The sequence below is a fragment of the Lycorma delicatula genome, chromosome 1 (assembly GCF_047948215.1).
Source record: "Lycorma delicatula isolate Av1 chromosome 1, ASM4794821v1, whole genome shotgun sequence".
In the NCBI taxonomy this organism is placed as follows: Eukaryota; Metazoa; Arthropoda; class Insecta; order Hemiptera; family Fulgoridae; genus Lycorma; species Lycorma delicatula.
In genome coordinates this window covers 372031663-372058705 of record NC_134455.1, presented here as the reverse complement: position 1 = coordinate 372058705, position 27043 = coordinate 372031663, and the positions used below count along the sequence as shown (strand labels likewise).

Here is a 27043-nt window from a genome sequence, read left to right as displayed (position 1 = left end):
TACTGACTCATCCTCCGTATAGTTCTAATCTTGCCCCTTCTGACTACCACTTGTTTGGTCCACTCAAAGAAACATTAAGGGGTCGTCGATTTACCTGAGAGGAAACAATGAAAGAAGCTGTGTGCAGCTTCTTTCACTGTTGCACAAGCACCGTTGCTTGTGCAACGGTGAAACAAGTGCGTTGAAATGCAAGGGAACTATGTTGAAAAATGTACATGTAAGTTTCCTATTTGTATTAAAATAAAAATTGACTTAACCTCGTACCTGATCCAGCACATCTTCAATTCCCGGTCACATCTTGTTCCCGGTTCGACAGCAATTGGTAATTTCCATCTTCAATTCCGATCATCCATTCATTTACATCGTTGAGTAAGTCATTCTGAATGCGCAGTTGGGCTAGCGACTTTGATTATTTTAGAGTCAGGACTGAAATCACTACTTTCGGATGTTTTCGGTATTTGTTCATTTTTCACTGGTTTTTGCGGTTTTAGTATGTAATAGAGGATGAGTTGGTCACAAATTTTTCAAGCAGTCCAGTGTTGTTTTGGCAGGAATCTTTAACATGTTTGTGGGATATCAAACACGACGTCTTAAAGTTTTATTTCTTTTAAATCCATTTTAAAATAGGCGTATTTTTGGAAAATATTCATTACACTACACAATAGACTCTTTTTATAATTTGTTTTAACCATCTGGATTCATCGGTTGAATGATAGCAGTACATTTGGCGGAAGAAATAAGACATGGATAAAACCATCCTTACTTTCCAAGACTTCTTCATCCGGATGCCCCGCACAGTTGTCTAAAAGTAACAATGATTTTTCTGGTAACTGTCTTTGTTTAAGGAATTTTTTTATGATGACACTAACTTTCCATTAAACCATTCAAAAATACTTCCCTTGACATTCACGCTTGGCTTTGAGTTTTGTATTTTATAAGAAATCTTACGTTTTGAAAAGTCCTAGGATATTTGGACTTGCCTATAATAAGCAATTTAAGTTTATGGACACCACTCGCATTTGAACAAGGCATAAACGTAATTCTGTTTTCCGATATTTTCCAACCTGGAGCGCTCTTTTCAGCTCTTTTCTGGACGAATGTTTTTTCGGTAGCAGCCTCTAGAACAACCCAATTTATTATAAACCTGGTCAGGACCAAGACCCAACTCCTGGACTGTCTTTAAGAAGTTTCTTTATATGGCTCGACGGCAGTAAAAACACATTAAAAGTTCTCCCTGTGGAGATTAGTAAACAGATTCCATAGCGATTCTTGAATTTATCGAACATCCCGTTCCTTGCGCGGAAATCTTCTTTCTTCATAGAAAAGCTTAGTTTTTCCTTTGATGATTTCACCAGAAAAAGAAGTGTGTTTGAAACGTTCCTGGATAAACCAAGCATAAAGTACATATTCCATTAATGGGAACGAGCCAGATTTTATTGTTTCCCGATCACTTTTACCACTGACATTATCTTTTAAACATTTTTCTATTTTTACTCGCTTTTTCGCAAGTCATAAATAGTTGCACGTGCAATTCTCTACAGTGACGTTAAATCACAATTTTTTTCGTCTTTGTCAATTGTTTTAAGAATTTATGCTTTTTGAATTAAATTTCAGCATGATGTGGTTACGTTTTTGTGGTTTCGACATCTTCAAAAATAAAAACAAAGAAGTTCGGAAACAGTCCGATTTCGTTGCTCCAAGATTTGGAAAACTGGACACTTTCAGATAAGGAAAACTAGACATGTTAAAACAAATATGGCAACTAAACACGGCACACGATCATGCGATATTGAGACGTGTAGTAAGATACTCTTTTATCTATTTAGCCTCCCGAACAATCATTATTACTTTTATGGGTGAATGAGTGAATGAGCATATTTATGAATTTAAATGAAGTGTAGTCTTGTACAATCTCAGTTCGACCATTCCTGAGATGTGTGATTAATTGAAAACCTAACCACCAATAACACCGGTATCCACGATCTAATATTCAAATCTGTGTAAAAATAACTGACTTTACTAGGACTTGAACGCTTGACTCTCGACTTCCAAATCAGCTGATTTGGGAAGACGCGTTTACCACTAGACCATTCCGGTGGGTCAATCTTCGGGTCTATTCGACGACATTCCAACCCCGTAGGGGAAGACACCCACCCACCTTGTGGCGATTCCGGTCGCCACACCACTCCGTTCCGAGCCCTGAAGAGCTTTACCGGAGGTCGTCCTTAGACCCTCTAACTCAGTGAATTCCAAATTGTGCACCGCGCCGCACTGGGGAGCCTCGGCCTCTTCAGAGGGGCGCCGCAAAATATTATAAAAGCTTCATAATTAATTGAACCAAGATATTAAAAATTATTCATTTAATGTTAATAAAGTAAAAAAAAAAAAAAAATAATAATGAAGATTATACTATTCAAATCCGTAAAAAGTAGCTGCCTTTATTAGGATTTTTGAACCTTAAAATTCTCAACTTCGAAATCACCTGATTTGCGATGACGAGTTCACCACTAAACCATCCCTGTGGGTTGTGTAATAAGATACTGTAAGAAGTTTAATGCTGTCTGTAGAACGCGGTACTGTACATGTTGCCAGCCGGCAGCGCTACGCGCTCATCTACAGAGACAGCTAATAACGTTGTCGGCGACTATCAGAAGTACCAAACTGTAATTTATTAGACTATTCCACGCAATCACGGCCTACTCACTTAAAACATCATATTCACTATCTCGGCGTCTCTTTGTTATTTATCAGTTGTCACGGCATGCATAAAAGTCGGAAATAAAGAAAAAAAAGATGTGAATTACACGAATTCCCTCAGCAGTTTGACGGAAAGTATCGGATTATCGGAGGTGTCAGAGTAAAGAATGTCGGATTATCGAGAGCCAACTGTATATATATATATATATATATATATATATATATATACGTATCATAATATGTTACGAGTATATACTATTATGTAATATACTTTTTTTATATATCTGTATACGTATAAATACGTATTATATATATGATTATAGAGATCGTATCTGATACTAAGTTATATCAAAATAGATTGTACAAAGACTAACTAAATTTTTTAATTGAATATGTAATGAAAAACTTCAGTAGACATCCATATCTTTTTTGTCCTTCTTGGTGAGATTTCCGTATATAAAATGACGTCGAACGTAATTGATTTAATTTTCCCAGTACATTCTTGAATTGTTTTCTACATACGTTTAAATCAGTACAAGTATTTATAAAAATATTAGATAATTGTCGAAGACTGTAATGTAGATCACAACGAATAAATAAACTACTTTTAATCCACATTTATTTATATATAACAGTAGGTTCTTAATATATAGTTGCTTGATTATTAAAACACGGAATTCTTGAAATTGTTGTTTAATAACGTAAAGCATGAGTTTTCGTAAGGCTGCTTTTAATATTTGTTTTTGTATTATGAAGACTTTATTAAAGTGTATATTTACAGCGTCACTCTATGCACTTATGCCGTATAGTAATACTGACTGAGCATATGCAAAGTAAAGTAACCGTATTCTGGTGACTTTTAATTTGTTTATTGTATTGAATTTAAATATTAAGTATTTAAATTTACGACAAAGATTATTTACACAATGATCCCATTAATTGCGAGTCAACTGTAACACCTAAGTACATTTACATTTGGGACTTCTCTAATTTTGGGCACTGACACGATGGAGTTGTTAGTGTATCACTATTTGATAAGTGCACAGTTAAATTAGTAGGGCTGATTGGTTGATCTTCGCTGGTAGCGGAAAAGGTTATAAATAAACCTTTTTTGGTAGGACCAGTTCAGTTAAATTTTTGAATTCAAACTAGGACTTACGAAAGAAGATTAGTGCTGTATCATCAGAGTTGAAAATATGACAATCGTTTACATTTATTTCAATAAATCATTAATATACTGTGTATTACAAAATAGTACAGGAGACAGGACAGTTCCCTGGGGCAGACCACATTCAGAAATGTTTTACATATTGGATTTGTTGTTTAGGGTAAGAAATTGTGATTTATTTTTTAAATGGCTAGTAAATAGTTTAAGGAGGGTACCCCAAGTTAATCCATTTTTCTGAGAGGTTTAAAATATGGATTGGTATCAAAGGCCTTGGCCAAATCCATGCCAGTCTTTATTTTATGATTGAATTTTTTTGTGATGATATCTATTAAATGAATAATAGCATCTTGGGTACTTTTGTTTTCTCGGAAGTGTGAATTACATTGTGTTTATTTAAATAGTTAATTAGTCTGGATTTAATTACTTTTTCTATGATTTTAGAGAAGTTGTTTAATAAGCTTATATGGCGGTAGTTTGTGGGGATTTTCGAGTCAACAGATTTAAGTAACGACACAATTTTAGCAATTTAAATTTATTGGAAAATAACCTTCTATAAAATATCTGTTAATTACTATTGAAATAGGTTTTACTATGTAGAGGGAGATTGTTTTAATACAAGTGTTACTTATTCTGTTGATAGCAGTTGCTGAATTGTTTGCGAGAGATTTGATGAAACCCATAATTTAATTTTCACCAGTCTAAGTTAAGAATAGCAAGTGAGAGGATGGTAGTGCTGAATCAAAATATTTATCAACATTTTAGATATTATCGTTTCGTTCATTAACTTTTCCGTATATATTTTACCTAGTTCTACAAAAAGATCATTTAAGTTATCTGGATTTATTTCAGGGGTTGTATCCTTGAGTTTAATGTACAAAAGTTCATTTATACATTTCAATGTTTTTTTACTGCTAAATTTAGATTGTGAAATTTTCTTTATCATCGTAGTCATATTTACATTATTTTAGAAGTTTATTTAGAAGGTTTCTATATTTTTATTATCAGTTTTTAAAACACTGTTAAAAGGTTATTTAGAAAGTGTCTTATAATTTGATCACACTTTCCTATAACAAAGTGTTTCTAAAATGGTGGGCTGGCTATACACCACCACTACTTGTAAAACTAAAGAAAAAGTATTCTTAGGAAAAATTTCAATTTTTCTTTCGTTCTCCTCCTGTCCGTCATTTTCTTATTTTTATATAAAAATGTATATCTCAAGTTCGTATAGACGAATGACATTAATATTTGGTAAGCTTCTTGGTAATAAAATTTTTAAATTAGAAAATAATCGACTTCTTAAATTAAAAAATAGCGGTCATGTTTATTCCTCAACCCGTTATATCCCCATAAATATTACTTTTATCAAAATTAATGTTTTTTGCTAAAATATTAAGTTTTTCATTTTAAACATTCTATTTTTTTTAAATCGGTTAATAAATAGCCGACTTATGGCAGAAAATTGATGTAATTTTATGTCTGCTGTTTTCATGTCCCCTACTTTACGTTCTATTTGATTAAATATTAATTGTTTTCATTTATTGTTAATTCTAGTATTGTAAATTAGTATCAAATTAAATAATAATTTTCTCATAATAATAGACCTAATAATTATGACATAAAATTACAATATCAATTTTCTCCCATATCGGCTATTTATAACCGATTTAAAAAAAAATAAAATGTCATTTTGTTCAAATTAAAGGATTAATTTTAGTATATAACATAAATTTTGATAAAAGTAATATTGACGGAGATATAACGGATTGAAAAATAAACATGGCCGCCATTTTGTAATTTGAGAAGATATTTAAGTTCTGATTTTTTGCTAATTTTACAATTTTATTGCCAAGAAGGTTACCAAATATTAATGTGATTCGTCTATCCGAAATTGAGATATAAATTTTTGTATAAAAATAACCAAATGACAGACAGTAGGAAAATCAAGGAGAAATTGCAATTTTTCCTAAGGATATTTTTTGTTTAGTGTTACAAGTAGAATCCGAAAAAGTGTAGTCAGACCACCATTTTTGAAACACTATGTATATAAAAACTATTGTATTTTTTACCACAATTTCTACTAAAAACAATTAATTTTCCCATAATTTAGCCGTAAAAAGAATATTCATTTCTCCAAACAGTAGGAAAAATAAATTTATAGCTTCCGAAAGCTATTTACGAATTCTGATATATATATATATATATATATATTTTTTTTAATATCAACATTCGCGTGTTGAGAAAAATCTTTATAGCTTAAGTACTACAAAAATAGCTTGCAGTAGTAAATGATCTAACAATCATTTTTTTTGTTATTTATTGTACAATGGATCACAGTACTAAAATTAATTTGTATACTAGTCAGTTGGGCTTTCGTAAAATCCATTGTAACAATAAATCAAGGAATTTATTACGTTAAATGAAATTTACTGCCTTCTATTTTTGGAGTACTTTATATTTTTCCCCCATGTTGCTGTAAAAATATTAATAAATAAGAACTTAGAATAATATTTTTATTATTTATTTGTGCATACAGCAGGCTGACATCCAATGATATATGATAAAAATTTTGTACCACGTGAAAAATATGCGAATCGGACCGGAACAGGAACACGGAGCCTCAGCGATTAAATTCCGCCAGGAAAATTATCGCTGTTTAAAAAAAATGTGTTTCTTCACTTAAATTCTTATACGAAATAAACATATGAACGTACTATAAAATTTCTTTGATTAACAAATTATAAATATCTGGTTTATTTTTTGAAATAATTTTCGGGACTTCTAATGAAATCGTAGGGCGTTTGAATGGGTTGTAAACTGTATGAAAAATCAAGTTTTACCTTATAAAAAGCTCTATTTCTTTATGTGATCATTATATTCTATTTTACTAAAGATTTTTTGTTAAGTGGATATTCATTTTGAAACTCTACAAAGTCATTAAGGTAATGAAACATGGACAATAAAGAGTTAGAAAAAAACAAAAATGAAGTTTTTGAAATCTAGAAATAAAAAAAAGTAATAAGTAGACAGATAGATAATATAGGTTGAATCAAAATCAATAAGATGAATAGGAGAAATTTGCGAAGTAGTTTCGTTCAGAGAGGAAAAAAACAGTGGGGGTTTCATAGTAAAAGACTTCTATTTGAAGGCATGTGGTATAGTTCATTTTTTTTTTGCAAGTATAATTTTTGTACGGAGTGCATGGGAAGTTCCTTAGCGCTAGTTATGAAATTATTAGGATACGTACATCTTACCTTCTATGGATGTAAAATGTCTGTGGGTTCAAAGCACAGCTGTGCGCGCCTCCATGTCCGGGTTCATCCGCAACAGCATATGTGATCATTTCAAATGTTGACTGAACAGCGTCTTGGAGCTGCTCGTTATTGATGTATCTGCATTTTTTGATCTCTTCTTTCATAAGATCCCAGAGTGCGTGTCAGGTGTTATGAGGTCAGAGCTTCTTGGAGGCTAAGGTAATGGAGCCGGTAACTCTTCTAATCATATCCGATCCAGCGATACGGAAAAATTTCATTGAGGCATCTACGGTCATTCAAAGCAAAATGCGCTGGAGCACCGTCTTGCTGAAACGTAATGATGTCAGCTATCATCCCTTTTACCGTTCATTCTCAAAGCAATCACTCGTAGATTTATTCTCAGATAACTACGCTGATTAACTGAGATGTCGAAAAAATAAGGACTAAGGAGATATTGAGCTGTCATTCCAGCCCAAATCATAACATGAGGCGGATCGTATTCGATTTTCTAAAAAAAGTGAGGATTTTCTTCTGGCCAGAAAAAACATTTCGGTAATGAGGGCTTTGATAAATTCCACATTTCTCTGAGAACATGACGTTCGTTTTATCGTTTACTCTCCGTAAGCGTTCAAGCAATAACTGACTTGCATAAATACGTCGATCAAGGTAACTGTCACACAACTCATTAATTGTGGCTGGACGAAAATGTTTAACGTAAGTCATTCAGCATATGGTCTTCTTGTTATTAATCTTGGAATGCCTAACTCTGAAGAACGTTTGCGCGTCGATTTCATCGGTAATCGTTGAATCGATGCCTCCACAGCAGCGAATTTCACAGCTCAAGTGTTCGGTCTCACACTACGTGGCGCATCAAGAACAATTCCCGTTGCGAATGCCTTCTCTTCCATGTCAGTAACGTCTACCGTCATGATGACAATTCCCAAAAACTCACAAAGAAGTCATTCATAATGTTCTTCAACATTTTTCATTGTTTGAATATTTGTAAACCCACACACAGACACACGCACGCGCGCTAACAAACGCTCTTCGACAATGAATGCACTCGTATCCGAACTCGACTACGACTAAGGTCATCATCCCACCACATATGAACATATCGGATGATCCCCATCACAGCTTATCCTCCCACCTTTTCCGGCAGAAGTGAGAGATATCAGCTGTGATAATTGGCAGCAGTAGAGACCGATTAAACTGGATTTATTAGTTTGTTCCCGTCCACTCATTACTACCGGTTTCGGGCTCAGCTCACCGTCAGGTATATTGTATTAATTCAAAATTCCCCATGTCTTTCAAAATTCACATGCAACAATAAAATCAGACTCATCATATGTTATGAAAACTCAGTAAAGCACTTCACCTCGTCAATATTTTTTTTTTTATTTTTAAAACAAACTGGTTAAAAATAGTGAAGAGGTGAAGTGCTTCACAATTTTTATGGTACTTATATATGAGGAATTTGATTTTATGTTGCATTTGAATTTTGAAAGATATATGGAATTTGAGGATTAATTAATATAATGTACCTGTCGATGGGCGGAATCCAAAACCGGTTGTACAAAAAAAATCATGCTGTTGTATGTAAGTAATAAAAAAATTTAAATTATATTTAAAAAAATTCAGGAAATAACGCATTACAATAATATCATATGACTCATAAAAACTGTGAATTTAGTTCTAGAGAGAATAATAGATAGTAAAAATAATAAGGAAAGACAAAGATACAAAATAACTGAGGATATAAGATAGGAAATAAGAGTTTTGTAGAGGCTAGATTAGCATAGAATAGAAAACAATAAAAGAAGTGAATATTGTATGTTTTTAAAGTTGCTATAGTATTTTAATTATTGGTAACTTTGCCCTTTAAGAGGCATGAACTTCAGTTTATGAGCAAAATTAAAGTTATAAAATCAACTTATTCTACCTGTCTCTACATATCCAACTACTACACTTTCTAAATCTGTTTTTGACGCTTTGATTTGGCTCAAAATAAAAGGATAATTGCGTACTTGTTTCAATAGTAACTGTTATTAAATTACTGCAAATAAGCAACTGTAGCTATGACTATGAATGCGGAGAATATTTTCTAAATATTTGGTAAGGTTTCTTTTGTGAGTTAGTAATTACAGATTTGTATTCTACTTTAAATTATTTATATTTTGTTGAAGGTAAATGAATAAATTATATACTTAAAATTGTTAAAGGGGAAATTTTGTGATAAGTCCTGAAGGGACTTGATAAAGGGGGGAAGGGATTGAGTATCACTGGTATAAACTATTAGTATTCTTTTTTTAAATATTTACTTTCATCATGTAATAAGGTTGAATAAAATGTTATTAACCTGATTATTTAAAACATAAATCAAACAGATGAGTTAATTTTGAAAAAGTATAGTCCGTTTTTAAGAAAATAATCTCAATTAAGCATGATATATAAAATAATTATGGATGATATGTAATTACATATAGTTACGGACAGTATAATTTATTTTTTGTAATTAAGTTTTCTATACTAATTTATGTGCGAGGCGCGGTTCAAAAGTAAGAGCCGATCGATAACAAAATGAGAACAGTTGAACAAATGAAAAATGTATTAATGGTTTCAAATACATATTTACTTTATTTTTCTACATAATCACCAGTTCATTTTAACACTTTTGATATCGTGAAACAAGGTTCCTTATAAAATTCTGCCAATCTTTTTCACTGCATAAAATTCTGCCGCTTGGGATTATAGCTTTTCTACTCTTCACTTTCCTCGAATCGTTGAAACGCAAGCAAGTTTTTGAGGTGTAGCAAGAGATGGGAAGAGAAGGATTCACTGGGCGCAACATCGAGGTTGTAAAAGGAATGATCCTAATTTTTGAATTGTATATTTTGTGCCTGCAGCCGTGTGAACGTTCATTCTCGTGAAGAATAATTCCTGATATCAGCTCAGCATTCCATGACGTCGATTTTGAATAGAACGATGCAGTTTAGAAAGTATTTCACGATAGACTTGTGATGTGATGAATGATCCAGGTTCCACGAAACCAATCAAATTCACATCCTTTTGGTCTCAGAATACAGTTGCCATGATTTTTCTTCGATATTGGGCTTGTTCGAATTATTTTGGTTTAGATGAACCGGAATGACATCAGTGCATGTGTTCTTGTTTCGCCTCAGCATTGACGTACGAAATCCACGTTTTGTTACCAGTGACAATATGGGGAAAAATTCGTCTCCCTTGTGGTTAAAGCGGTCGAGAAAAGTACAAGTAGATGTCATTTTGTGATCTTTGGGAACACTTTTCAACATTTTAGGCAGCCATCGGGGACACAGTTTACGACAGCCTAGAGTCTCGGTCACAATTCTCAACAATATTTTCATTGAAACTTCTGGAAATTCTAGAGAAAGATTGCTGCTAATCGTAAAGCGAAGATTTTCCCTCATTTTAGGTGCATTTCATAAGAAAGTTATCTATTGTAATGAGTACCATGATTCGACTTCTGGAAAATTTCGACATATCTTCGCGTTTAACATTCCCCAGACCCCAAAACCACCGTCAGTCCAAAAGTTTATTTATATATTTCACTTTCTTGTGGACACGATAACTGCCGTAATTTTGCGCCATTCATTTTCAAATTGACCCAAAATCTAACGACCCAGAATAAAAATATAACGACCCAAAATCTCGGTCGATTTCGTTAATGAACAAAATCACACCATGGTGGTGAAAATGAGGAGGCTTTTTCGAAAAAACAAAATATGACTATAACTTTTCTATTAAATAAAATATCGAATTCGTTTAAAGTTCCTACTATTCTTTGAATAAGAGCTTAAAACTTATCTAAGTAATTTTTTTTTATATTACCAACCATTGGCCTAGGGGGTGGAAAAAATTGGGTTTCGAAGACAAAAATACCATACCTCCCTTAATAGGCACAGTATCGAATCGGTTTAAGGTGGTCGTTAGTCCTCTAAACATTGCCTAAAACTTTTGTCTATAACAATTTTTGATATGATCAATCCTTACGATTAGGGATGACCGAAATGTTGCTGAGATTGTAAGAACATGGGGCTTGTAGTATGCTAAACAAGTGAAATTTTTTTTTCACATGCTACCACTGTCGTATTGAGTAAATTTGAAGTTTTTCTAAACTTTAAGATGGAAATCTTTTTTATCCCCTACTTAGCACCAGTGAAATCTACATCCGCCTCGGCGTGCCGAAAGGGATTCTTTTTGCTTCATGAGAACAATTTATTTCATATGGGCATCGGTTGTTTTAGGCCTAACTATATTTTAAATAAAATTCAAACTCAAACCCCTTAATTTACTTTTATTTTATTTATTTCCAGTTTTTTTTTTAATAATTTAATGGAGAAATAAAATCGAAATTTAAAAAAAAATTAAAAACAGTAATATTTTTGTACATTTTAACATTTACTTAATTGAAATTTTAACCTCTACCTTTTTTATAAAATTAATTATACTTCAACCCTGAGAACGTCTCATTCAGAAAGGAAAAACAAATAAATTGAGATATGAATTATATAATAAATGTAAGCTAACACACCTAGATCATAAACATATATTAAAAAAAAGAGGTAGTCATTTTTGGACTCTGAAAATACCTAAAAATCACGAATTACAAAAGAAAAGGGGAAGGGACATTTCATAGGAATGACTTTTCTGTGTTATACATTGTAACACCTGAAAAAATAAATTTTAAGATTGCCTATTAAAAATATAAAATATCAAATAATGATAAAATTGTATGTATGTGTCTACTTGACTCCATAGCATTACCCATCTCTGTTCAATAACCATATCAAATTTTGAAAGTTTAAAAGATAATTTAACTACTTACAATTTTTTTTAATATTTTCACAATGATTTCTTTGAAAGGGATTATAAATTGCAAAACTTCTCTAGAATTTGGGTCGCTTTCTATATTTCAATAATTTAATATAATACGTAATCAACATAACCAGAATCAGTGGAAAACTGTACTATTTTTATGTATGTAAGTCTACGCGTTATCTAATTCCATCCATTCGTCAAAGATTATCTAAAAAGTGGCTGGGCGTTGATACTGATACTGACACGTCACGATAAATTAAATGATTGACTAGGAAAGTTGAGTTATTGATATTACTTTCTGGAGATTACTACATTGAGTATACACGGATAATATACTCTCATGATTTTTTTTTTGTTGATATGGTTTTTCAAATGAAGGATGAAGAAAACTGCGTTTTAATATTCCCATGTAAGAATAGACGAGGCAAAAGAAACTGTTCTTGGAAGAAAGATTGAAATTTTTTCGAGATCAAAATTATCATGAAATAGGGTGGTATTCATTACCTTCGGATCCATTGATTAACTAATTTTGTTGTTTTTCACAGTCTACAGTAACGAAACTTCATTTGTTAGAAAGAATTTTTAATTAGTTAGAAATAATTTATTTCTGCTACAATCGCAGCAGGTAGTAATCGAAAATTCCATTATAGCCTTACAGGATTCATTCCTGTTCTTCCTACTATGTAATTTCAGGGGGATACCACGTTACGGGCCAAGGGGAGTCAATCTATAACCAGCCTAATACTAGAAAAAAAGGATATTCCAAAATAAAAGAGGATAATCGTAATAGTCAATAGTCAAGATACATTAAAAGCAGCTGGTGTACATGTGGTTTTTATTGACCTCTATAAATCTACCACCTGTCAGGTTTTTCGATAACCGAAGAAATGCCCTCTAAAATTTATTGATGAATAGTTTACAAATTAACCATACGTTATTTAATTTAGTTATACCTGACAAAACTTGTAGACGATTGCAGCCCTTTTATACTGGCGACATCTGTTGTTGGGCCACTCGTCAATTGTCGTTGTGTTTTTCAACTACACGTGGTATATTGGAAGAAATAGATCTTTTTATACACCGCTGACAGTTTTATTTGTTGTTGCAACCTGAAAAACATATCGCCCTGTTCTAGAGGCAATATGTTGTTGATACGTTTGACTTTCTACGGTTAAATAATTCAGTATAATATGTAATAAATATAACCAGAATAGGTGGAATCTTCTAGCTACATCTAGGTGGAAATGTTTTTTGCTCTTTTTGTTTAGCCTCCGGAACCACCGTAAGGTATTACTTCAGAGGATGAATGAGAATGATATGTATGAATGTAAATGAAGTGTAGTCTTGTACAGCCTCAGGTCGGCCATTTCTAAGATGTGCGGCTAATTAAAACCCGACGACCAAATAACAACGATCCAGTATTCAAATTCAAATAAAAGTAACTGTCTTTACTAGGATTTGAACCTCAGAACACTCGAATTTGAAATCAGCTGATTTGCGATGACGTGTTCACCACTAGACCAACCCAGTGGGTGATGTGGAACTTACTGGGTCATTTTATGTAAACACGACGAAAACGTATTGCCTCTTGTCTAGATATCAGTAATGCCATTTTTGTTAATTATTGTTGATCGGCAGCCTATTATATATATGTAAATGCTTACGAATATACATTATGTATTTTGTAAATTCAGATGCATTGTTTTTTTTTAATTTAAGTTAAAACCACACTTAAAAAGATGATATAGACATATAATTTTGAATCAATGAAATATTTCTAAGAACAAAATTGTAAGTTCTTTCATATTATCATACATCATATTTTCATTCATTATTCTTTCATATTATCTAAATTAAAATTTTACTTATTTTAAGTAAAAATTTACTAAAATTAAGTAAAATTTTACTTAATTATACATATGCGACGCGCGCGCACACAAAATTAAAACTACAGATAGTATTGTATAAGGCAAAAAACACACACCTGTTTACCTCGTCCAGCCTGCCCAATGAAGTATGCTTTTCTTGAATCGACAGATCTTAACAAAAAAGCCAGTCTATCGGTTCTAACATAAATATCATCATCAGCTCTTAGAAACCATTCAAATTTATCACCGTAATGTTGCCACATATATTGAAGCATTAGAAAACTTTTCTTCTGAGGAGGATATGAATCATCGACTCCTGGAAGTGGAACGAGTGGAAGTCGTGGATGACTAACTGGCCGTAGAGAATCTTCAGAAGAAAAAAAAGCTAATTTACCTGGTATCTCTTTACCCCATGTATCGTATACTGCTGCAGCACGCGTATCCAAATATTTTTTAGCTGTCATTACTCCGACAAACAACAAACCAGGGCCGTTATTAATTTCTGATATGCCTTCTGCATTTTGTTCTTCATCAAAGGCAAGAGGATCATTCTGTAGAAAAAAAAAACGCATATCACTAAAAATTCTTCAACCATAATAAAACATGAATAAATGAAAAAAGTTAATAGATAGCTGATTACATAAAACTAGCTTATAGTTGATATTAACTAGTTAATAATATAATTGATATTAACTAGTAGATATAAACTAGTTAAAAGCTGATATTTTGATCAAAGTTATTGGTTTTTATTGCACCAGTATTATTTTTGGAAGCGTTAATACAATAAAAACATGAAGGTTTGAATGATTTGTTTCTTTCCGATTTTTATTATTGTTCATTATTATTAATTTCAGATCTTGAAATTACGTATTTTGGAACAACTTGTAGTTGGCTGGTAAAAGATAGCTTAAAAATTCTCTAAAATTAATGCGTATATGTATGTTTCGAGGGTTAATCTACAAATAGTTTTAACATTAGACAAAATACTGAAATTCGCTTTTCATCCTAAGGTTTCCGGGTTCAAATTCCTTGATACTTGCCAAAGAGCCCCTTGCACGCCTCAAAAATCCAGTTTTACCATCAATAACTGTACTTGAATCAAAAAATACGTGTTACTTAAAGAATTAAACAAACACATTCATTCAATAAAATTGTACAGGCATTCTTAAAAATACAAGTATACCAGCCTAGGCTATTAGAGAATTTGAGAAATGAAGTGGTTTTATGCTGCGTTTTTGCAAGCCGAATTTACTTATGTGTATCTTCATATTTTGCCTTTTGGCTTGTTTATTCAGCTCAACAAGCAGTATTTTCACTCTACGTCAGGTACAAGGTCAATAATTAGCATTCTTTTTTTTTTTTTTAAAAAAGAATGCAACAAAAAACAAAAATCAACCCCCAGTGATGAGGGTTGGTTTTATTTTTATTGCCGCTTATAAAAATCCAAAACCCCATTTTTGGCATGATACTTTTCCCTTTAATATTGTATTCTAGATATATTCGCCAGTAAAGATATTGTACTTGTATCTAATATTTTATTTACGCGCAGTAATTTACGCTATTCTTCCTATTTTGGTTAGTATCAATTTCGAAAGAATAACAATTCACTTTTGCATAGAGTTATAGTTCATAAATGTTTCCGATAAAAAGTACAATTAGGATGGAGTGTGAATTCTAAATAACTTCCATAGATCGAGTAAAACTAGTAAAATAAGAGAACAACTGGCTTATTTTTTTGAACTTAAAAATTTAGAAATAAAAATCAGGAATTTAAAAATAGTTTTTTATTTATTTAAAAATTATTTTTCCTAACTTCGTAGTTTAGAGGTTGGTAAAATCCACCTCAAACTAACAATTCTTTAAAGTACTTTTATTTATTTATTTTTGTTGATTACCAATTCACCACATAAGCCCGAAACGTGGAATATGAAATGAAAATTTTGTAGCGAATGGAAAGTGCCGCGCGTGACCCACCTTCCGAAAGCCTGCGACACTACCATTCCGCCACGAAGATCGGTGGAGTGATATTTAATCTTAATGATCGAAGAATATAAGTAAAAAAAAAAAAACAATAACACCCACTTGAAAGACATTATACAGTCGAATAAATCGTTTTTTAATCCTCAAGGATTTTTTTTAACAATATATTTTATAAAAACATGACATCTCAATAGAAGAAAGTTCATGCTTCAAGAGAGAATAAATCTACATGCTCTATAAATATGTATAATAATAATATTTTGTATTTTCTAAGAAAGTCATTCACCCATATTTTATATCGCACGATCTATATTCATTCATGCTTATGTCCCCACTTAGCAGTTAATCAACCTTCCACCAAAAAAAAAAACAACACTTTTACGTTCTGATAATCGATTGCATGTATAATCCTCATGTATTATAAAATATATAAATACAGAATATTTTTGTTGCTAGTCTTATATGTAAAGCAAAGTGAAGGGATTACTAGGCAGATTTGGTATAAATTATCTTTCCAACAAATGAGATGAGTATAATTAAATAGAAGTAATTCCCACTCTGTTTGAAATTTGGAAGATTATTTCCTAAGGGGCTGGGGTCTCTTTTAAAAAAAATATCACATGTAAATAACGGTCCAGTAATACTTCATTCTTAAAGATCTTGCTCAAAGAAATATTTTCAAGCAAAAATTATTTATACTTTTTAATTTTAAACTTTAATATTTACAGTTGTTATTTGATTGTCAATCATTAGCTAAATATTATTAAGCAACATTTTACTTATAAATTTTGCGTAAAATTTGCCTTACCATAAACTTCGAAAACTAATGTGAAAATCTGTCCATGCTGTCAACTTGCATTAACCATCATACGTTTGAGGTCGTAACAAGTCATCGGAATATCCATCGACACTCGCGTAGTTGTCACGATTACTGCCGTAGGACATTACAGAGAACTCATCCTAGCGATTATATAATTGTCCGCACACTTCAGTACATAATCTTTCATGTTTTAACTAGAATTTAATTTTTGAGGGGCGGGTGATAAATAATACAAAGTGGTACTTAAAGAGAAAAGGAATCAACGTACACAGCACGTATTGCAATGTATTATATTGTCGCGTGTTCGCGGCTCGATCAGGATATTGAGAGATTCACAGTTGAAAATGTCTATATAATTACAATTTATTGGTTAAAAAACATAAGTAAAACAAGACATATCTATAATAATTAATAATATAGTATATATAGTAGTTAATAATAATAATAATAACAATCCTGCTTTAACAAATCCAGGATTTCATGGCCGGTGGTGTTTTCCGGGTTCTCATACGTTCAGATTATCGACTCAGCCACCGATCGGATCCTTCCACTGGGGTTAGCAGATGTTAAGAAACTGGACAGACGACCAATCTCTTTCCTCATCGACTTTCCTACACAGTCTCTCCTCCCAAGGTGGACGCTGGGGACTCTTAAGCATTGCAGGAGCGACGATTCGCTGGCCATTCGCTTTGACTGCCGTGATCGCACCGATGTACACTAACTCATGGAGCTCAGTTATGGAGGGTACAAATCTTACTTTTTCTTCAAGAATCTCATTAATAAGGCCCACTATGTTTCTCGTTCCGCAATTAACCCTCAGCTTTGGTATACGCCGTCTGGCCGACGGATCCATACCACCATACAGCATCTAGTTCACTGCAAATTGATCGGAGAGGAGATTGTCGGCTCTTATTGCTTCTTCTACAGCACTTTCATCTGAAGATGGGCTGGACAACAACCCCAAGTCTCTAGAAACATCAGCTCGGATTAACGCCAGCATATCTGCAGGAACCCTATTTGACGCCAGCATATCCGCGCAACAACCCTGCGCTGATCCAGGTTGTTTTGGAAAGACTTACATTGTATCTCAGGGAACTTCTCAACCATCGCTTGGTGCAGCGGAACACTATACGGTTTCATGTCCGATTACATTTTTGTTATAGTTAGGTAGGTACGGTAAAGGGAGGCAATAATAATAACAACAACAACAATAATAATAATAATAATAATAATAATAATAATAATAATAATAATAATAATAATAATAATAATAATAATAATAATAATAAAAGAGTGATTGCATACAAAACACAATTTATAATTTATTCGCAGATAGATAAATAATGAAAAGCAGAATGTAGTTCCATTGACAAAAGACATTAGCATGACCACTAGTCTTATATTAACAACAAAAGATAAGTCAAGTATAAAGTGCTTTAACAACAAATACCTTTGCTGTTCACAAATAAAACTACCTAACAATTTATGAATGAAATTTAGTACAATATCTCTTTCACTTATAGTCTTACAGCAACTCACCGAACCATTTCTTGCTTTTGTGTACTGCAATTACTTGCGAAGTCATCTTAATCGCGTCGAACTCGATTAATAACTCCTCTATCGTAGCATTCTTGAAGACACACATCTCGCAGATCTCACATCATACATCTCGCAGAAGTCACACCATAACGTCTCGCTTAGACTGACTGTCAACTGGTCTTCAAAGAAGTATTTATACTCCTATCCTCTTTACCTGCACGACCAGACTCCAGTTGAGCGTGAGAACGATCGACCAAACCCTTTCATTCCCATGCATTCCTACCCTGGTTCGGTAACATTTCTGCCGGAATAACATTTGTTTAGGTGTGTCCAGGGCAGGATTACAAAAAGCAATTGTTAAACGGACCTTTACTAAAAGGGTTTCTTTTAGCCCCTTTCTAGATTCCTCCCATTATTATACTTTCTATCTTCTTACTATCTTCTTAATTGGTAGGAATCCGTCACTCAGGTCCGTTATACCGGTCTCTTTACAATATATTCCTCAACGCTCAACTCACGATTCAAATTCAAATTTTATAAAAAAAAAGGAAATAAAAAGGATGAAACTCTCTTATTATTTGCAATTTAAATCATTTTATAACTAATAATATTTAAAAAATCTGATGTTAACATCACATGACTTCCTTGTACGCATATTAAATTACAAATACACATTTTTAAAGTACATGAAATGTTATTTCACTAACTTATCATTTTTTCATTTTTTTTAATTGTTATTACATTATTATTTATTGTAAAATGTTTTTTTTTTACAATCAGAGGCTAATAATTATTAATAAATCAATATATTTAAATTAAAAAAGTTAAAAAGAAGGAAAATATAGAAAGAAAAAAAGGAAGATAATGGTGTAAATCAAAATAAGATAAACAGGAAGAAAATGTTGCAGCAAACTAAGAGAAGGTGATAATATAAGTAGGAAGAAAACGTTAAGACCAAGGAAAGAATAAAAAAAATTAAGAGAGGATGTTGAATACAAAGAGAGAGAAAATTTTAAAACTCGAGAACGTGTACACAAATTAAGATTAGAAGAATTATATCAAACCAGAGAGCGATTGAAGGATTGGCAACAAAAGAAAAATAAATCAATAAACGTCGGAATAAATCAATTCCGACTTGGAAAGAATATTTTCCAACAATGTCAGAGAAGTAATGAACTAAAAGATAAGAATTTTTTGTAATTTATTAAAGATCTGCATATGTGCCTCAATGTATATATTTTTATTGTGGGGGTCTATTTTTCAGTCACTCTGTAGCTAACTTTAATGTAGATAAAATTAAACAGAAATTCCAGAATAATTAAATAAAATTAAACAGGAGTTAAACTAGAAAATCCAAAAATAATACGATTCTGACTTATAATTTTCAATTAATATTATTAAATTAGATGTATCCCAAAATCTATTTCTATACACATATGTAATAACGCCTGTTAAATTACATACACACATTTTTAAAAGTATATAACATTTTATTTCACTAATAACTTCTGATATTTTTAATTTTTTTTATTTTTTATTGTTTTTATTGAAAAATAATTTTTGTAAATTTTTTTTTTCAATCACGGGTTAATAATTATTAATAAATCAATATGTTTAAAAAGAAAAAGTAAAAAAAAGGGAGATGAAGTTTGATTCGAACCGATGTGCCTTCCCTTGTAAGATCCAAATATTTCATTAATTAAAATTTTATTTGGCAATAACTCTGGAACCAATGAAAATAGGTACCACTTGTTAATATCGCTGAAAAGGTCTCAATGAGAGCTGTTTACTTTAGTTAAGAAAAAGTCAAAATTCTACATTTTTTTTGGATTTTGGGCTTTTTTTGGACAATTTTGGTTTAGTTGATTGCAATCAAAAGGGGGTTCACAACTAGATGATACAAAAATCCTAAATGCAAAATTTCAACATCCTACGGCTAATCGTTTTTGAGTTATGTGAGATATAAACGTACGTACAGACGTCACGCCAAACCTAGTCAAAATGGATTCAGGGATGGTAAAAATGGATATTTCTCTTGAAATCTGAAAACCGAAATTTTTTCGCGAATACAGTACTTTCTTCAAAGGAAATAAAAATATAGAATGGAAGTAAAAATATATTGTTTTTACTCAATAATTTTAATTTTAATTAAAACAAAATAATTATGTATACGTATAAGATAAACAAACCGCCATTTTTCTTTAGTCAGGTCAAACAGTTTTATTCGTCATTGAAAAAAATTAGAATAATTACAAATGCCTAAAAATTTAGATGTACCTTTCGAGTCAGCAATACCTTATTAGTTATTTTGGAGAAAAATTTACGTAACGGAAGTAAAAAAAAATACTAAGCACGAAAAAACCCCCTATTACTATTGCTTATATTCCTATTACTTATAAATTATTCTCAACCAATTTATTGAAATCATGAAATTATTTTTATAAAGAAAGAGACAATTGAAGGCGAAAAGATAAAGATACTATGATTTGCCGATGATATAGTAATTCTAGCTGAGAGTAAAAAAGATTTAGAAGAAACAATAAATGGCATAGATTAAATCCTACGCAAGAACTACTGCATGAAATTAAAGAAGAACAAAACGAAAGTAATGAAATGTAGTAGAAATAATGTAGATGGGCCACTGAATATAAAAATAGGAAGAGAAAAGATTACGGAGGTAGAAGAAATTTGCTATTTGGGAAGTAGAATTACTAAAGATGGATGTAGCAGAAGCGATATAAAATGCACAATAGCACAGGGGAAATGAGATTTCAATCAGATATACAATTATTTTACATCAAAAATTAATTTAAACGTCAGGAAAATATTTTTGAAAGTATATGTTAGGAGCGTAGCTTTATATGGGAGTGAAACTTGGACGATTAGAGTACCTGAGAAGAAAAGATTAGAAGCTTTTAAAATACGGTGCTACAGGAGGATGTTAAAAATCAGATGGATGGATAAAGTGACAAATGAAGAGTTATTGCGGCAAATCGACGAAGAAAGAAGTATTAGGAAAAATACAGTTAAAATAAAATAGACTTGTAGGTCACATATTATGACACCCTGGAATAATCTCTTTGGTATTGGAGGGACAGATAGATGGGAAAAATTGTGCAGGCAGGTAACGTTTGGAATATGTAAAACAAATTGTTATGGATGTAGGATGTAGGGAGTATACCCAAATGAAACGACTGGCACTAGATAGGGAATCGTGGAGAGCTGTATCAAACCAGTCAAATGACAGACAAAAAAAAGAAAGAAAAATTGGATTGTTAACAACGAGATTTTTCAGTTTAAACTTTGTCAATATTCTTGATCATTCATATCTACTATTTTCAATGTATTTATTCGAAATCATTCATAAAATTTAACCAAATTTAGTAGTTTAATACCTATGAATGGTTTTATGTGGTCTTTTTAATGGGTACGCCAGGAGGATAATAAAGAGTTTATTAATAACCGTATAACTCTAAAACTACTTAATAGATTTTCACGAAATAAGTATTAAATGATTTGTACTAGGTAAATAAGTAACAATAGATGATGGTGGTTTTAAAAAAGTTAAATAACAAAGATCTACATCAGTTTTTAGAAACAAAATTCTTCTTATAATTAAGACGAATTGTTTTACACTAGTTTAATAAATATCAGTGAACTGTTTTATAGTTATAGAGGGAAAAAAATCTCTCAAATGAACTATTAACTGTTTAAATGAATTAATTAATAATACATATTATTTTTTTTTAAAATAGAAATGAATTGTATAACTTACCGCTGTGGCGGTATACCGGTCAAGTTCATTTATTCATTTCAATCATTTTAATCTCTATTTGTATCTTTACGATATAACAATTTCTTTTTATTTAAAAACAATAAAAAATTATGAATTTTCTTTTTTAAATAATTCAAGAACTTTTTTAATGAATAAAATCAATCAGATGAAGAAGCATGGTGCGTTGGTTTATTTGCTGGATGTGTTCAAATTTTTATTTTGAATGAAGCGCTTCTTAGCAAAATGCAACAAAGTAGCAAATTGCATTTATTTTTTTCATTTTTAGATATACTTTATTTTTTTTTGGGGGGGGGGGGAAATTTCGTTTTTTGTGTTGAAAAACATAAAGCAAATTTATTGCAATTTTTTTTTTTTTTTTCATTGTTGTTACAATTTTAAAAAAAAAATTTGAAACTATAAGCTTCGTGGTTATCTTTATCATTATAATTCTTCATTTATCATTCAATGAATACGTGAAGTTTTTTCAAAGAATTCAGTTCAATTATCATCAAAAAATGGATCAAATTAAGATTGTCTTTTTTAATTTTGATTTTTTTGATATTGTATTTTTAAAAAAAATTATTTACAAAAATTAAAAAAGATTTGTTGTGTTTAAAAATCCGATTGATGTAGAAAATATGGTCCCATTAATTTCTATTCTGAAGCAAGATAGTTAGTATAAATAAAACTTAAGTAATTTTTTGGGAAAGAATTAAATATTTAAATTTAAGTACTTAGTAATTTGTGATTTTTATAAAAATAATTCAACTTTTGTAAGAAAAGCTTTTTGGTAAAAGGTCCACCATTAAAAATCTAAAATCTTAATTCGGCAAAAAGCCCCCACCCCTTTTTCCGAATTTTTTCAAAAATTTAATACATTCTTTTCTCCCGAAAGTTGTACCCGTCTACCAAGTACCAAGAACGGAGTCAGAGTGATAACCAAATAAAGACCAACATATATATTCGTACATACATTAAGTAAACAGGTTTGCCACTGTCTTTGTTAACCGAACCGTCGGCTGGCTTCAGCGGGACGGACGAGCTGGGTTTGTTGCACTATCTCTCTTTTTCTGTTTAGCCTCCAGAAACACAGTAAGGTATTACTTCAGAGGAAGATATACATGAATGTAAATGAAGTGTAGACTTGTACAATCTCAGGTCGACCATTTCTGAGATGTGTGGTTAATTGAAAACCCAACCACCAAAGGACACCGGTAACCACGATCTAGTATTCAAATCTACATACAAGTAGATTCTAAGGTTCAAATCCTAGTACCTTTACTAGGATTTGAACCTTAGAACTCTCGACTTCGAAATCAGCTGATTTGTTTTAGATTTGTCGTACTACCTAACCAAATGACATCGTACTTATTACTAATAATACGACAAATTTGTATATTTAATGCAAACACAATAGACTAGTACAATACAATGGCTAGTACACTAAACACAGCAGTTAGCGAGGTGCAAACTTTCAGCTCACGCATTTTACATACGCACTAACGTCCGTCTGACAAAAAGAGATTTTACGAATTGGAAGCCTTGGAATAAAAAACTTTTTTGGCAGATTATTAGCAATTTATTGATTAAATCTATAGATTTTGTTTTTAAAAAAAAAATAATGTCTCCTTAAAGCATACAACATAATTTTTTTTTTTGATAAACCAAATTTTTTAATTTTCTTTACCGATCTATATACTTGTTATAGACAGTGTAGATATGCATAGAAAGTAAATGACATTTTAAACAAATTCCAATATTTTTAATTGCAATTTATATAATCATTCTACGAAGTCGTGTTCACAAATAATTTATGCGTAATGTTTACATGTTTCAGTACCTTTGCCCTTAATTTAACATCAATATTGATAAGTAATAACAATCAATATGTATATATATATATATATCAAGGATAAATTTACAGTAATAAAAATAAATAAAACGTAATAATTACAGAAAATATTACTTTGATCACTTGCAAAAATATATATATATATACATATTACAAATTCATTTAACATATGCAAATAAATACACGTTTTATGTTTTTTACAATAAATAATAATAATATTAAAATTAATATTACGTCAAATAATAATGATGATTCGTAAATTGCCAGTAAAGATAATAAAAAAAAAAAATAAATAAATAAAATAAATGTACATCATCAATCAAATGGATAATTAATTAAATTTAATTAAAAATAATAAAAGTTATAATAATAAATCATACAATAAAGATAAAACTAATTATAAATACAAAAATGTTTATTAAAACCGTATTTTCTGAAAACGTAGCATTAAATTTCTTTAATAAATATACCATAAAGCTTACACATTTTTACTTCTTTATACGAAGTAAAGGAAGTATTGTAATCACGAAAAATTTCGGTTTTCTGATTTCAACGGAGATATCCATTTTGAACATCCCTGAATCCATTTTGACTAGTTTCGGCATGACATCTGTACGTATGTACATATCTCGCATAACTCAAAAATGATTAGTCGTAGGATGTTGAAATTTTGGATTTAGGACTGTTGTTGCAACATCTAGTTGTGCACCTCTCCTTTGATTGCAATCGACTGGACCAAAAGTGTCCAAAAAATCTTAACTGTCGTTATAAACCCTCATTGAGAGCTTTTCAACAATATATCATAAGTGGTTCTTATTTTTATTGGTTCTAGAGTTATAGCCAAATAAAATTTTAATTAATGATATATATGGCTCTTGTAAGGGGAAAGCACATATATTCGAATCCGACTTCATTTCCTTTTTTTGACATTTTTTTTAAATTTAAATATTTCGATTTATTAATAATTATTAAACCTCTGATAATAAAAAAAAAATTAAAATAATAAGTCAACAACAATAAAAAAAAAATTATAAAATTTTATATAGTTTTCATTTAAAAAAAATGTTTATATGTAATTACATAGGCGTGCAAGGAAGTCATACCGTGTCCACACCAGATTTTTTTTTAATATTCTAATATTGAAAAAATCGTGAGAATTTTTACATTTCATTTTATCGATTTGTTAAATTCTGTTATCTTTTGTACATTTTACAAATAAGAAAAATTACCATAAAATTGCAGCACTATGCAAAATTATACGTGTATAAACATGTAATTAAACAAATAAACAATAATTAGTTACTTTCACGCCTAAAATACAATTATTTCATTGAATGCATATGATATAAAAATAACGGTTAATTACAAGACAATTTTTGTCTAGTTAAAATACACAATTTATAAAATTAATACCTCAAACGGAAAACCCTGGAATTGAACGTACGAATACTATCCATCAATACTGATAAAATTGTGGATCAAATTTCACCTATATAAAAGATAAATTCTTGTCTTACTAACTAAATGATTATTGAATCTAAGATTGAAAATATTTCGTATTACTAGGTATCATTAAGGAAAAAAATTTATGGAATGGAATGCAAAGTTGCCAGGAGTTTATTACTCCCTACTTTATCGCAGAACCTGGACAGAGTCCCTTGCTGCTGGGTGATTCTATCGGGCGTGTTTTTGAGGTTTATTTATAGTTAGCGGGTCTAATTTTTTTCAAGTTTTCTTTATTATTATTTAGTATTTTAAGACGGATTTAATTGCATTCCAATCCGTTGTTCAACCAGCGTTATCGAACCCATTTCATGGGCCGAACGCGGAAGGCTAGGCTTATAAAGCCTGTCCTCCCGACGTAATTCCCCTTCAGACCGTCCACTGAAGTCCTTTCGGTGCTAACGCTTAATAGGCTAGCAGGAATACGCCACAACGGGGCACTAGCTATAAGGAAAGAGCAATGCGTCCCCTTTTCCGGAGGAGTCGCAATTGCTGGGTTATTTTATCTTTCTTGTAAGTTTTGAAAAGGAGAGGTTGTGTAGAAGCTCTTCATCCGCTTCTGGTATGGCTGCCCTTCAGGACGCATCTCTGCTGGAAAAATTTTATCTATTCATAATATTGTAAAAAAACCTTTGTTAAACTTGTATTTGAAAACATATTTCTACATTTGTAGTTTTTAACAAAAATTCGTTTAAATCATGCCAGACTCAATTCAGTAATAAATTACCTCTCAATAAATAGGACAACTAGATAAAAACCTTCAGATTAAAGAATTTTTTAAAATTTCACTCTCGTTTCTGTAATGATTAAGTACTTACTCGTCGAACGTAACTTCCGTAAAATAAATTTATCATCAATGATATTTCCTAATAAAAATATTTTACCCACATTACACAGAGATAAATGCCTATGAGATAATGTTTGATGGTAATATGTTATATTTACAAAATAAAAAAAAGAAGTTTTAAACGGTACTTCTTCGTTATTTAGGGCATGTACACATGGGAGCGCTTGATTGAGCATCTAAGCGTGCGTTAGGAACAGCGTATATATGCAGCGTTGTACTCACATATACGCCGTGTATATGTGAGTATGTGTCACGTTTTTAAAAATATTATTTTTTTACATATTGTTTCATCAAAACGGTCCAAACAATTTATAGTTTATTTGGAAAATTTTTTAATTTTTGGATCTACATCGTTTGAACAGGACAACCTCTGTGGGTCCGCTAGTTATTAATAAAACATGCTTAACTATTATACGTCTCCTTTCTATAAATTTACTTTTTCATTCTATATTATACTTTTATTATTAGTTCAATCCACTGTTTTATTTCCTCAATTCTCATTCGTTATAATAAAGTAATTATATGTGGGTAACCAGAAGAGAACAATGACTTTTAGAACTAAAAAATAATGAAGCTCCTAAATTTCAAATCGACGCCAATTTATGGACACGGAAACTTTATAATTATTTTTACATGATAATTTTTATGTGACAGTTCCTCACAGGATACGGATGTTTCACAGTATATTCTTATATAAGTTGAAGAAACTGGACAGCCCTAATTGTATAAAGGGGAACTCAGAAAAAGATAATGTGGAACACAAGGTGTTTCAATGTGAGAAATGGCACGCTGGGAAACTAGAACTCGAAAATGAGTTGGGCACTTTTATACCAGATAATATCTTGGAAAAAATAATTTTAGTGAAACATGGGAAACGATCGCG

General features: G+C 31.2%; 1 protein-coding gene across 1 annotated transcript in view; it reads right to left on the bottom strand.

Moving 5' to 3' along the window:
• Chsy (Chondroitin sulfate synthase) overlaps positions 1–27043 on the bottom strand; it is a 404851-nt gene that overhangs the window by 144583 nt on the left and 233225 nt on the right. Inside the window, exon 3 of the mRNA XM_075353683.1 lies at positions 13961–14395. Coding sequence (XP_075209798.1) covers positions 13961–14395 — 435 coding nt within the window. The remainder of the gene's footprint in view (positions 1–13960; positions 14396–27043) is intronic.